This window comes from Schistocerca serialis, chromosome 1, assembly GCF_023864345.2.
Source record: "Schistocerca serialis cubense isolate TAMUIC-IGC-003099 chromosome 1, iqSchSeri2.2, whole genome shotgun sequence".
NCBI classification, from domain to species: domain Eukaryota; kingdom Metazoa; phylum Arthropoda; class Insecta; order Orthoptera; family Acrididae; genus Schistocerca; species Schistocerca serialis.
In genome coordinates this window covers 1001478078-1001491524 of record NC_064638.1, presented here as the reverse complement: position 1 = coordinate 1001491524, position 13447 = coordinate 1001478078, and the positions used below count along the sequence as shown (strand labels likewise).

General features: G+C 45.1%; 1 protein-coding gene across 1 annotated transcript in view; it reads left to right on the top strand.

Annotated features, from left to right (window-relative positions):
- LOC126454888 (transcription factor collier) overlaps positions 1 to 13447 on the top strand; it is a 628901-nt gene that overhangs the window by 232562 nt on the left and 382892 nt on the right. The window contains exons 5-6 of the mRNA XM_050091135.1: positions 2222 to 2295; positions 5185 to 5253. Coding sequence (XP_049947092.1) covers positions 2222 to 2295; positions 5185 to 5253 — 143 coding nt within the window. The remainder of the gene's footprint in view (positions 1 to 2221; positions 2296 to 5184; positions 5254 to 13447) is intronic.

Genomic DNA, 13447 nt, shown 5'->3' with positions numbered 1-13447 from the left:
GTAATAGTGGCGGTATCTTAAAATTTCTCGTAGCATGGGCAGAACCTGCAAATGCTCTTAAATACGGAAGAAAGGTTTTATTTAACGTCCCGTCGACATCGGTGTCAGTAGAGACGGACCACAAGCACGGACTGTGTCAAAAATGGGGAAGGAAAGCGGCAGTGCCATTTCAAAGGAACTATCCCGACATTCACCTGCAGTGATTTACGGAAATCATGGGAAACCTAAATCTGGATGGCCGCACGTGTGTTTGAACCGTCGTCCTCCCGAATGCGAGTCCAGTGTGCCAACCACTGCACAACCTCGCTCAGTCTCTTAAATACGTGTAATAAATTAATCAAAACTCGATTAATCAAAGAGCCAATTCACTTATGTTTTTTTTATTATTCATAGTACTGAAATGGCGCGTTTCTACACTGCCCGCGTCCAAACAGTAACACAGCTAGAGAACAAGCGCGTTGTTTCTTGCTTAATTTATTAAGACAGGAAATATTTTTGAGCGCTACCGTGATAAGCTACACAGATAAACCGCAATAGAGCTAGCTACTCGATCGAAGCGGCAAAAAACGTTGAAAGGCTTCACTAACACTTTCGTCCGAACCCAATGGTGATGATGGACACTTTCTAGCGGTTACTAAACGAACTCGTGACGAAACTTGGCTGTGTCTTCTGTACGTCTTCTCTTAATCCAACATGCTAAGGGTCCGAGAATGATGAGCGATACTCGAGAATAGATTGAAAGACTGTTTCTTAAGAGTTTCTTTCATTTATGAGTTGCATTTCAATGAAACTTTCCCAATGAATCTCAGCGTGGCATTTACGTTACCTACAATTATCTTTACGTTGTCATCCCACTTTAGATCTCTGTGAGCGGTTACTCCCAGATATTTTAAGATTGTTTCTGTTTCCAGTGATTTCTTGATTAGTTCATCTTCCATGACCGTGATCTGTGACAACTTACTCAGATCATTTCTCACTTGTGAACTTACGGGACGGACATAGAGACTAAACAAATCAATATGAAAGTTGAAAGCAAAACATTGCATGCTGTATCCTTTCACAACAACAGCTGATGGTTACATTGGTGCCGGCTGGTGTTGCCGAGCGGTTCCAGGCGCTTCCGTCTGGAGCCGCGCGACCGCTACGGTCGCAGGTTCAAATCCTGCCTCGGGCATGGATGTGTGTGATGTCCTTAGGTTAGTTATGTTTAAGTAGCTCTAAGTTCTAGCGGACTGATGACCTCAGATGTTAAGTCCCATAGTGCTCAGAGCCATTTGAACCATTTGGTTAATTTGCACAATATCCGGAAATCCGCTTATGAATTCACCGTGTCCGGAAAAATTTTCTGTTTAGAAGAACTCCTCTTTTCTTTAAGAAAAGAGAGAGCGGGAGAGACGAAGATAAGAGAGAGAGAGAGAGAGAGAGAGAGAGAGAGAGAGAGGTGAACCTGTGAGGTGACACACGGAAGACTGAAATCAACCTCTTTTTCTGACACTGTGACAGATCAAGAGTAACATATCAAGTCTTCTTTCCTAAGACCGATTTTACTATCAAAGGCGTGAAAAGCAGACAACTTATCGACTTACACAAAACTGGATCATATATTTGCATATATAGATAACACGGCTTTCAAGAAGGTATGACTTTCAACAAAATAAACCGTGACCCCAAGCAGATTCTCGATCGAGTTCTATCCTTTCCTAAGTGATTCTCTTTCGAGATCTAGCATAAAGTTACGGACCTATAGTGGCGTGTGATTAGTTAAAATGTCAACATTGATCTTCTCTTACTCACTGGATTTCTTATAACGTCTTGCAAATCAACGAAATATCAGTTTCCATCAAATAACCGGACTGTGAATTTTCGATCGAAAGGACGGGATATATTACCGGCTATAGCATGTTTCCCTGGCTCAAAAATCGGTGCGATTCAGATGAAAAATGCTAGAAGATACACTTAAAACAAATCCGTTGTTTGTCACAGAGATGCTTACATATTCATATTCACTCTTGCATCTGTAAGTATTTTTGCTCGCTCGATTGCCTGTTGTGTGTGTGTGTGTGTGTGTGTGTGTGTGTGTGTGTGTTTATTTCAGAGAGAGAGAGAGAGATTTGTATTGCACGCAGTCCCAAATCATTTTTCACTGCAACGTGTCTGTTTCGTCCAGATCACTCTTCTGATGAACACACCATATTGATAGCAATGTATTTTTGTGTTCCAGGCCATTATGTACGAGGGACAGGACAAGAACCCCGAGATGTGCCGGGTGCTGCTTACGCACGAAGTCATGTGCAGGTTGGTATGATTGCTCTGTGCCCTATCTCTACCACAAATACTTCGTTCTTAATATAATAAGTTAACTCTATTCATAGTATCTGCGAACAACTCAAATAAATGCGGAATCAGAAATGCACACTGCCTTAACAGAATCGTTTTACTGAAGAGATGATATTGCTGTAAGGCGTTGGTTGCAGCCCAAAAAAAAGAAACATAGAACCTCTTCAAACCTTAAGTTAACTACCAAGAGAATAAACTATAGTTGTAGCACTGCATCTGACGTGACAAAGAGATAAGCCGCAGTAGCGTTCGAAATCAGTTTGCAAAATGTTGTTCTTATTGTTGCAGTCTTCAGTCCAAGGACTTGTTTAAAGAGTATTTGCACTCTATCCTGCGCAAGCATCTTCACCTCCGATTAACGAATGGGGCCTGCATCCATTTGAACGTGCTTACTGTATTCATATCTTGGTCTCCTTCCACAATTTTTACCACCCGCTCTTTCCTGCAGTACCAAATTGACAATTTCTTGATGCTTCAGAAAGTGTCCTACCAATCGATCCCATCTTTTCGTCGATTTGCGTCATAAATTTCATTTCTCCCCAAGTCGATTCAGTACTTCCTTATTAGATCTAACGATCTATTCTTCAGCATTCTTCTGTAGCACCACATTTCAAAAGCTTCTATTCTCTTCTTGTCTGAACTGCTTGTCGTCCACCTCCCTATGCGGCTACACTCTAAGCAAATACCTTCACGAAAGACTTCCTAACACTCAAATTTATTTCGATGCTAACAAATTCCTCTTTTTCAGATGGGCTTTCCTTGTTATAGCCAGTCTACATTTTATATCCTCTCTACTTTTGTCATCATCAGTTACTTTGCTGCCTAAATAGCTGACCTCATCTAGTACTTTTAGTGCCTCGTTTCCAAAACTAATTCTCTCATCATTGTGTGACATAATTCGATTACATTCCGTTACCCTTGTTTCACTTTAGTTGATACTCCTCTTATAACCTCTTTTCAAGACATTGTTGATTCCGCTCAACTGTTCTTCCAAGTCCTTCGCTGTCTCTGACAGAATTACAGTGTCGCCTACTAACTTCAGATTATTTATTTCTTCTCCCTGAGCTTAAATTCCTTCCCAGAATTTTTCTTTAGTTTGCTTTACTGCTTGCTCAATATACGATATGAATGACATCGGGGATTGACCACAACCATGCCTCACCCTCTTCTCAACAAATGCTTCCTTTCATGTTCTTCGACTCCTATAATTGTAGTCTGAAGCATACCCAAAAGAAATTCATGTCTGACGCGGTAAATCTTACTCAGCTTCTGTACTCAAAACACGAAAATTATGAAAAAAAGAACAAATATAAGTCCAGCCTGAAGTGTGCTATGGCAAAATCTAATACAAATCACACAAATGGAAGGAAATTGTAGGGGCACTGTCACATTTCCGGACACGGAAGGCTTAACGAGGAGAGTGTACGTGGCGAAATAACTCAATTCCCTTAGCATATTGCTACGAGTCTTACGTCAGATGCCGAAACGAGATAATTGCGTAAAAGACTTGCTTTCTGCCCCTCTTTCACCTTTATTCTCTCTCTCTCTCTCTCTCTCTCTCTCTCTCTCTCTCTCTCTCTCTCTCTCTCTCCCCCTCTCTCCCTCTCTCTCTCTTTCTACCCACACCTCTTTCTCTCTCTGCGCTACTCCGGATTTCAATATCTCTTGATTGCATTTCAAAGTCACCTCTTGAAAGCATCGTTATGAATTTGCATTCAATTAAAGTGGGATGTATGCACGTATAGCCCGAGTTTTCGGTTCATTTTGACTAGAAGTGCACCCTGAAACTCTTAAATTTCTCAATTCAGGCTAGCGAGTAATCCATTCGCAGCTTTTGTGCCACTGTTGACGTCATTTTCTATTATATGAGCTATTTCCCAGAATTTTTTTTTTCTTGTCAATGCTTTCCTGAAAACACATTAGTTTTTCCCTTTCCCAAGAGAACTGAATGACTTCATTTCTTTGATAAATTTCGTCCTACTATCTTATGCACAGTAGACTTTGGTGCTAATGACCTTAAAACTCTTAATAGTATACTATCCATTATCGTAATGAGTGGTTAAAATGGATCTCTATGTTTTCGTCTCTAAGAATGACTCAGCAGTACCAGAACTGATGTGCAGAAATACTAAAAGAAGATTGTTATGTACGTACTGCGTAACTTTACAGCTCATAATGCGTCGTAAGCAATTCGTATCACGCGTAACAGCATAACGCCATTGTTCATATTTAACACGTAATTGTAAATTAAAAGCAAAAGTACGTTACAAATAAAAAATTAATATAATTACTTTATGAGTTTTTATGTATATGCAAAGTGGAAGAAAGTACCTCTGGTATTTTCGTACAATAAGATATACTGCGGACTGCTGGAGAATTAGAACTTCATTCTGTCTACGCAGAACACGTAGCTTGTCGACAACAGAGTTTTCCTAATGCTTATTCGTCCATCCACAAACAAATAAGCTCGAGTAATTCGTTGTGAGTATAAATTAAACTTACTTTATACGTAGTATCTGAGAAGTGATTAGTGCTCAGCCAATCGCTATGTATCACAAAATTTGGGCTCACTATTTGCTTAGAAGCAGTGATAACAGAAGAGTAAATGCTCTTCTTATTGGTTCCAAACGCATTTCTTCTAATCTTTCAACTCCAAACGCACTTACTACCCGTAACGACCTGCACGTACGTTATGTTTCTGAAGCTGTGTCTTAGTTACGATTGGTCTGAAAATTCGTCTAGACAGACAAATACATGCAGTAGCTTGTTTCTGTTCCGTTACAGATAAAGTGTGAGTTGCATGACGTACATGGCGGCACTGTAATCGCTGCTGTTGGACTGTTTCAGCCGGTGCTGCGATAAGAAGAGCTGCGGCAATCGCAACGAAACGCCCTCTGACCCCGTCATCATCGACAGGTAGGACCGTTGCAGATTACCATAGCGACTGCTTCAAAGTAGTATTTTGTTGCTCAGTGTCTGGAACCTTAAAATAAAAAAAAACACTAGACTAATTCCTACAGTACTGTACTCAAATTTGTCCACAATGAAGCAGGTTTAGCCATTTAAATATGCATTTGTATAACTTTCACAGATGCGTTCTTGCTGATTTCACTTTTGATTTGAACGAGGAAACAATGCGCTCTATCGATAATGCTTCGGAATACTTGTATGACATATTCGTTGATACGTCTATAGATACAGATCAACATTAACATTCCCCATTGGTAATAAAGTATCTGTGGTGTATATTCTTAGATCATCGTCCAGGGAACATGAGAGAAATAACTTACTCAGTGTTGAATGTAAATCGATTGTTCATAGAAAGAAACGCATTGACTGTTCGAAAAAATACAGTCTTAGATTTAACACTAAAAAAATTTTCGAGAAACAATCCAACATAAAGGGTTTGTGAAAGAAGAAGAAAAGTGCATTTTCTTGTATTTAAAAGTCGTATTTCAAAAAATTTAATGCACTCGTTTACACACAGCATAAAAATCATTAAACCTAAAATTGTAACAGAATAATTCTAACAATCCAAAACTAAATAACATACGTCCTTGTATTGGATCGTAACAATTTAAAACGATGATATTCTCTTCAAGGATTATCCTGAAGAAAAAATGCATTGCCCCAATTTTAGGCGTAAACTACTTCTTGCTTTGCACACGTAATTTCTTTTGTAAAATAATTCCCAGCAAACGATTTTTGTACAACGATTTCTGATGTACAATAAAAACCGAAATTTAGATACTGTGGTTGGGCTACTGTAACTGTATCAAGCAGGAAGTAGTTTAATAGTTTACCATTTGAAGCATTAGATTTTAATTTTTATGACCTGTAAGGGACCCATTAGTAGGCTTACACAACGACCTGCGCAGGCACACGTGCGGAAGGTTGCCACCAACACGAGCCAAATCGTTAATTTCCGTTGCACTCACCACGCACACCGGCAGAAGAATATTATTGAGTCAGATTGCGGCCGAAACAGTCCAATCTCACTTAAATGAAGAGCCCTTAGGAGTCATGTCAATCAGTCAAGGTCGTTCATACCAGAACCAAACGGTTCATCTAAACGGACAAAGCGCGTTTATTGAAGGTAAGTCAGTCAGTACATTAGTTGCTCTACCGATTGTGTATCTACAGCGTTTTCTTTCCGTAAGTTTCACTGTGATATGCGTTACTTGTTGTATATTGACACTACCGGAAAGGTATTTCTTGTTAATGCTGAATATTATTCGACGCTGTTGCATGATTTTAATGAACCACAAGGGAATAAATCTGAAAGGTGTCACCACCGTCCTTGGAGTGCACAGGCCGGCCATTGTGGCCGAGTGGTTCTAGGCGCTTCAGTCTGGAACCGTGCTGCTGCTACGGTCGCAGGTTCGAATCCTGCCTCGGACATGGATGTGTGTGATGTCCTTAGGTTAGTTAGGTTTAAGTAGTTCTAGGTCTAGGGGACTGATGACCTCAGATGTTAAGTCCCATAGTGTTCAGAGCCATTTGAACCATTTTTTGGATTGCACAATTTTGATAACGAATGAGTCTTGTTATACGTAGGGCACTAATTACTCAGTACTTGAACAGACAGTTCTCAGTTTTTTATTTCGTTTTCATATATTTAATTTAAAGAATAAAAGTTTAACGGATGCTTAATATATTAAATTTGGAATATACACTCCTGGAAATGGAAAAAAGAACACATTGACACCGACGTGTCAGACCCACCATACTTGCTCCGGACACTGCGAGAGGGCTGTACAAGCAATGATCACACGCACGGCACAGCGGACACACCAGGAACCGCGGTGTTGGCCGTCGAATGGCGCTAGCTGCGCAGCATTTGTGCACCGCTGCCGTCAGTGTCAGCCAGTTTGCCGTGGCATACGGAGCTCCATCGCAGTCTTTAACACTGGTAGCATGCCGCGACAGCGTGGACGTGAACCGTATGTGCAGTTGACGGACTTTGAGCGAGGGCGTATAGTAGGCATGCGGGAGACCGGGTGGACGTACCGCCGAATTGCTCAACACGTGGGGCGTGAGGTCTCCACAGTACATCGATGTTGTCGCCAGTGGTCGGCGGAAGGTGCACGTGCCCGTCGACCTGGGACCGGACCGCAGCGACGCACGGATGCACGCCAAGACCGTAGGATCCTACGCAGTGCCGTAGGGGACCGCACCGCCACTTCCCAGCAAATTAGGGACACTGTTGCTCCTGGGGTATCGACGAGGACCATTCGCAACCGTCTCCATGAAGCTGGGCTACGGTCCCGCACACCGTTAGGCCGTCTTCCGCTCACGCCCCAACATCGTGCAGCCCGCCTCCAGTGGTGTCGCGACAGGCGTGAATGGAGGGACGAATGGAGACGTGTCGTCTTCAGCGATGACAGTCGCTTCTGCCTTGGTGCCAATGATGGTCGTATGCGTGTTTGGCGCCGTGCAGGTTAGCGCCACAATCTGGACTGCATACGACCGAGGCACACAGGGCCAACACCCGGCATCATGGTGTGGGGAGCGATCTCCTACATTGGCCGTACACCACTGGTGATCGTCGAGGGGACACTGAATAGTGCACGGTACATCCAAACCGTCATCGAACCCATCGTTCTACCATTCCTAGACCGGCAAGGGAACTTGCTGTTCCAACAGGACAATGCACGTCCGCATGTATCCCGTGCCACCCAACGTGCTCTAGAAGGTGTAAGTCAACTACCCTGGCCAGCAAGATCTCCGGATCTGTCCCCCATTGAGCATGTTTGGGACTGGATGAAGCGTCGTCTCACGCGGTCTGCACGTCCAGCACGAACGCTGGTCCAACTGAGGCGCCAGGTGGAAATGGCATGCCAAGCCGTTCCACAGGACTACATCCAGCATCTCAACGATCGTCTCCATGGGAGAATAGCAGCCTGCATTGCTGCGAAAGGTGGATATACACTGTACTAGTGCCGACATTGTGCATGCTCTGTTGCCAGTGTCTATGTGCCTGTGGTTCTGTCAGTGTGATCATGTGATGTATCTGACCCCAGGAATGTGTCAATAAAGTTTCCCCTTCCTGGGACAATGAATTCACGGTGTTCTTATTTCAATTTCCAGGAGTGTATTCAGTTTGGTCTAATTTTGCAAAGATGAGAACCTTTGTCCTCCTCTCACTGTTTATAACTGCCGGCCGCGGTGGTCTCGCGGTTAAGGCGCTCAGTCCGGAACCGCGCGTCTGCTACGGTCGCAGGTTCGAATCCTGCCTCGGGAATGGATGTGTGTGATGTCCTTAGGTTAGTTAGGTTTAAGTAGTTCTAAGTTCTAGGGGACTGATGACCACAGAAGTTAAGTCCCATAGTGCTCAGAGCCCCATTTTGAACTGTTTGTAACTCAAGACTTCAGGAGGACGACGGTTCAAACCCGCGTCCGGCCATCCATGTTTAGATTTTCCGTGATTTCCCTAAATCGCTTCACTCGAATGCCGGGATGACTCCTTTGAAATGGCACGGCCGGTTTCCTTCGCCATCCTTGACATAATCCGAGCTTGTGTTCATTCTCTAATGACATCGATGTCGACGAGACTTAAAACCCGGTCTTCCTTCCTTCTAATTCAAGAAACGTTTTAGTTTGTTTCCGCAAGCACAACACGATTTCCCTCGCTACGACCGCCAGCACAGAATGCATCCCAGTAGCGCGGGAGCAGCGTGGAAATAAAGGTGTTAGCGTTCCTCAGTGCTGTGTTATAGCGAGGATAAGTGAGGGTGCGCCGCCTAAGTAAACAAGGCACAGTCGCGGGGCGAGCCCGAGCCGCGTCTATTTCAGAAGAAGGGGGCGGGGGGGAGGGGGCGCTCCTCGGGAATAAGTGAGGGGAGAGAAAATGGCGTCCCTGGGGAGGCGCGGGCGCCCGCGCGCGGGCGACACCTCACGGTTCCCTCACTGCTGCTTCCGGCGCGGGACACCTCACTGCTTTGTCCTGTTCCTCACAGTTCAGAATATGCAGGCCATCTAATCACTGCGCGTAGCTCCCCACTCGTGATGCCTCGCTGCACGACGGATCTCATTCTGCCTCCCCACGGTCTTTTATCACTAACTCTGCTCGTGATGATGGAAAAATAAGACTTTTACTTTTACATGCTCATGACGTATACGAATTTTCAGTAGGCTGTCAATCGAAATAGTATGTGTTACATCAGAGGACTGTTAAACTCTGGAGCCGGGCGACCGCTACGGTCGCAGGTACGAATCCTGCCTCGGGCATGGATGTGTGTGATGTCTTTAGGTTAGTTAGGTTTAATTAGTTCTAAGTTCTAGGCTACTGATGACCTCAGAAGTTAAGTCGCATAGTGCTCAGACCCATTTGAACCATTTGATGCTTAAACGGAAATAAAATTGCGAGATTAAGGATGAGCACTTGGGTAACACGTGCAAAGACCATTTTTATTCAACGACGGGCGGGTAACAGATCAAAGATTAGTAGGCGTGTTATGTAGCGCATTAAATTTATGGAAACAGTAATAATACATAAATTACCATTTCATATGGGAAGGAGCGCCTGGTCGCCGGCACGAATCCACCCGGCGGACGTGTCGAGGTCCGGTGAGCTGGCCAGTCTGTGGATGGTTTTTGGGCAGTTTTCCATCTGCCTCGGCGAAAGCGGGCTGGTTCCCCTTATTCCGCCTAAACTACACAATGTCGGCGATTGCTGCGCAAACAAGTTCTCCACATACGCGTACCCCACCACTACTCTACCACGCAAACATAGGGGTTACACTCGTCTGGTGTGAGACGTTCCCTGGGGGGGGTCCACCGGGAGCCGAACCGCACGATAACCCTGGGTTCGGTGTGGGGCGGCGGAGGGGTGAAGTCAACTGCGGTAGTCGTTTTTGGGTTGTGGACCACTGCAGCTGCGGCGGGGACGGAGCCTCTCCGTCGTTTCTAGGTCCCCGGTTAACATAACATAACCATTTCATATGCTGCATTTATTTCTACAGCATTAAAATTTCACCGGTTAAAGTATTAATCATCTCACTTGTTTCAGTTAACGACGTCTATTCAGAGGTGGACCGGTCGAATGGGCTGGTCCGTGCGATCGTCAAGCCAAGCCTGTTAACTGGCGTATGGAAGTTATGACACGTCCGTTTCTACCGTCCAAGATGACCCCGTTTTACTTGCAGATCCACGGACCACTCGCGTAGTGCCGACCTGTCTACGCATTGTCTGATCGAAAGTGTCCAGCCATCTATTACTGGATATTAATGTGGTGTGTTGCCACCTTCCGCTTTTATGACAGCTTGAACTGCGCTGGGGACGTTTTCAATGAAGAGACTGCATGTCTGTGGAGAAATAAGACCCTAAACCAGAGAAGGTAAGGGTGTTGGGCTTTGGGTCCTGTAGCTACGTCGATGTTCTAGCTCATCCCTGACGTGTTCCATTGGGCTCAGGTCGGGACTGGCAGTTAGGTCTGTTTCAAAAAAATGGTTCAAATGGCTCTAAGCACTATGGGACTTAACATCTGTGGTCATCAGTCCCCTAGAACTTAGAACTACTTAAACCTACTGACCTAAGGACATCATACACATCCATGCCCAAGGCAGGATTCGAACCTGCGACCGTAGCAGTCGCGCGGTTCCGGACTGAGCGCCTTAACCGCGTAGGTCCGTTTCAGGCATTTTCTTGTCAACAAAGTATTACCTGACATTGTTGCTGTATGACAGGGTGCATTGTTATCTTGGTACAAACAATCATTGTCTCCGTATTGTTCCTCTATAATACGCCGTTCACAGTGGTGTAAAATTTGTTCGTATCATTGGGCATTTAGTGTTTTCTTAAGCTCAATGAGGGGACTACACCCAAAATACGAAAACCACCCCCATACCGTAACACTACACATGGTGGCACGTAACGTTCTTCTGGCATTCGCCAAACCCAAGCTCAACCATCGTGCTGCCACATGGTACAGTGTTACTCAGCACTGCAAACCACACGTCGCCAGTCACCCACTGCCCAGTGGCGTCCGTCTTTACAGCGTCTCAAGCGTCGCTTAGCACAGACTACAGAAGTGTGTGGCTTATGGGGACCTGCTCGACCATCGCCCCCCCCCCCCCCCCATTCTTTTTAACTTCCTACGCACCGTCACTGAGCTACCTTGACTGCTGGCAGCACTGTGGAACCCACGAATGATTCCTTCCGCGTATCTCATGCGTCTTTTCACAACCGCTCTCCGCAACGCTCCACGGTCCGTATTCATCAGTACATGAGGCGTGTCTGGTGTTGGTTTAGCTAAGGTTCTTCCTTCACATTTCCGCCTCATAGTCACATCACCAACAGTCGAGTTGGGCAGCTTTAGAGGGGTTGGAATGTCCCTGATGGATTTGCTACTCAGGTGACATCCAGTTACTAGTCCACATTCAACATCACTGAGCACTTCTCATGAATCCATTCCGCTGTTAGTGCTTCTCTAGTGACAACACAATACTCCGCTACTTTTATGCTGACGGGCCCGTTATCGCCATATTTAGTAGTATGTGGATACGAGCACACATCCTGTAGTACGACGACTGGTAAGACCAGACATATGTGATTTTGACGATGATATGTCATTTATGCATGTCGGACGTTTTATGACATTTCAATTTGCTATTGAGAATAGTTATAAGGCCGAAATTAATTGTGTACTACGTAAATGAATAGTAATTTACAAGCGAATACGGAAGATTCATAAGAAAACAAAAGAGACTCATCTTTGATGCTGACGTAACAAAAGCGACCACTCGTGAAAGGCGAGACTCAGTACAGAAATAAAACACGAGGGGCGCTGCTGTAGACTCACTTGATGCGACTAGTCGATCGAGGCAACGTAGCCGCTAGTTTAAAAGCGGCTCTGAGACAATCTTTATGACGGCCACACTAAGTGTGTGTGGAATATGGAGATGTGCGAGTTCGCTACGAGAGGGAAAGAAAGGGCGTGGTAGCGTCCACGGCGTAGGCTTGATCAGAGCGAGAGTCAGTTTACACGAGGGCGGCAAGCTGGGCCGGCTTGTTGGAAGCTTTTACAGGGTCGGCGAGATCGCGGGGAATTCCCGCAGCGGCAGAGCCAGAGGCGGCGGCAGGATGTTTTCCGGAAGAGGACGGCCCGACACGGGAAACGCATTACGCGGCCCGCCGAGGCAGCAGCCGCTCGCCAATTTGTCGTTGCGTCAGCGGGTAGCCGCCCGTGCTCTCACACGTGTTGATGCTTTCGCTCTGATGCGCGCAAAAAAAATTAAGCAAAGTGCTAGGCACCTAGCACTAGCACCACCGCCAACTGCTGGCAGATTTGGCGTAAACATGCACAGCTTGTTCTAACTGTCGTTTTAGTTACCAGAATAGAGAGGTGAAGAGAAAAATATTTAAATATAGTTAGTGAACGACAATAAATTCTAAAAGTGAGAACTTGAAAGAAGTCTAGATAAACTGCTGTCAGAAAGTTGATGTATGTTAAATCAAAAAGGTAGTCTCCTGTTATACACTGACGGAAAAAGATCCCACTAGCAAGAAGGAGTTGGGCGAGATAAACAAAAGTTGGTAGGCTGTTTCTGCATCTGAAAATAGACGACACTATGACGATGCAAATCATCTTTGCTTTAAATTTACGCTGTAACCGTCGTGAGCATTAGTTACTGTTGAGAATGGACGTAGTGCGTCTATGTTACTCAATAATAACCTTACGACGTCATGATCACTAGCTCACTGAGTTTGAACGAGGTCGTGTACTAAAGGCTACAGGAAGGTGGATGTTCCTTCCGCGATATTGCGGAAAGACTTGGCAGGTATCTAGCTATTGTACATGATTGCTGGCAGAAGTGGTCATGGAAAGCTGCGGTCAGAAGCCTGAGCTCCGGGCAGCTATTTGGCTCTACCGAGAGGGAAGGCGTCGTGTTCGGTGTATGGCTGTGGGGCATCATACTGCGTCTGCAGCAACAATTCGAGCAGCAGTTTGCACCACAGTAATGCAACGAACTGTCGGAAATTGGTTGCTTCAAAGACGCCGTGAAAAGTGCATTCAACTGACTCCAAACCACCTCCTTTTACGAATTCAGAGGTGTCAAGTGAGAGCTCATTGGAAGGCAAAGAGATGGTCTGTTGTGTTTTGTGACAA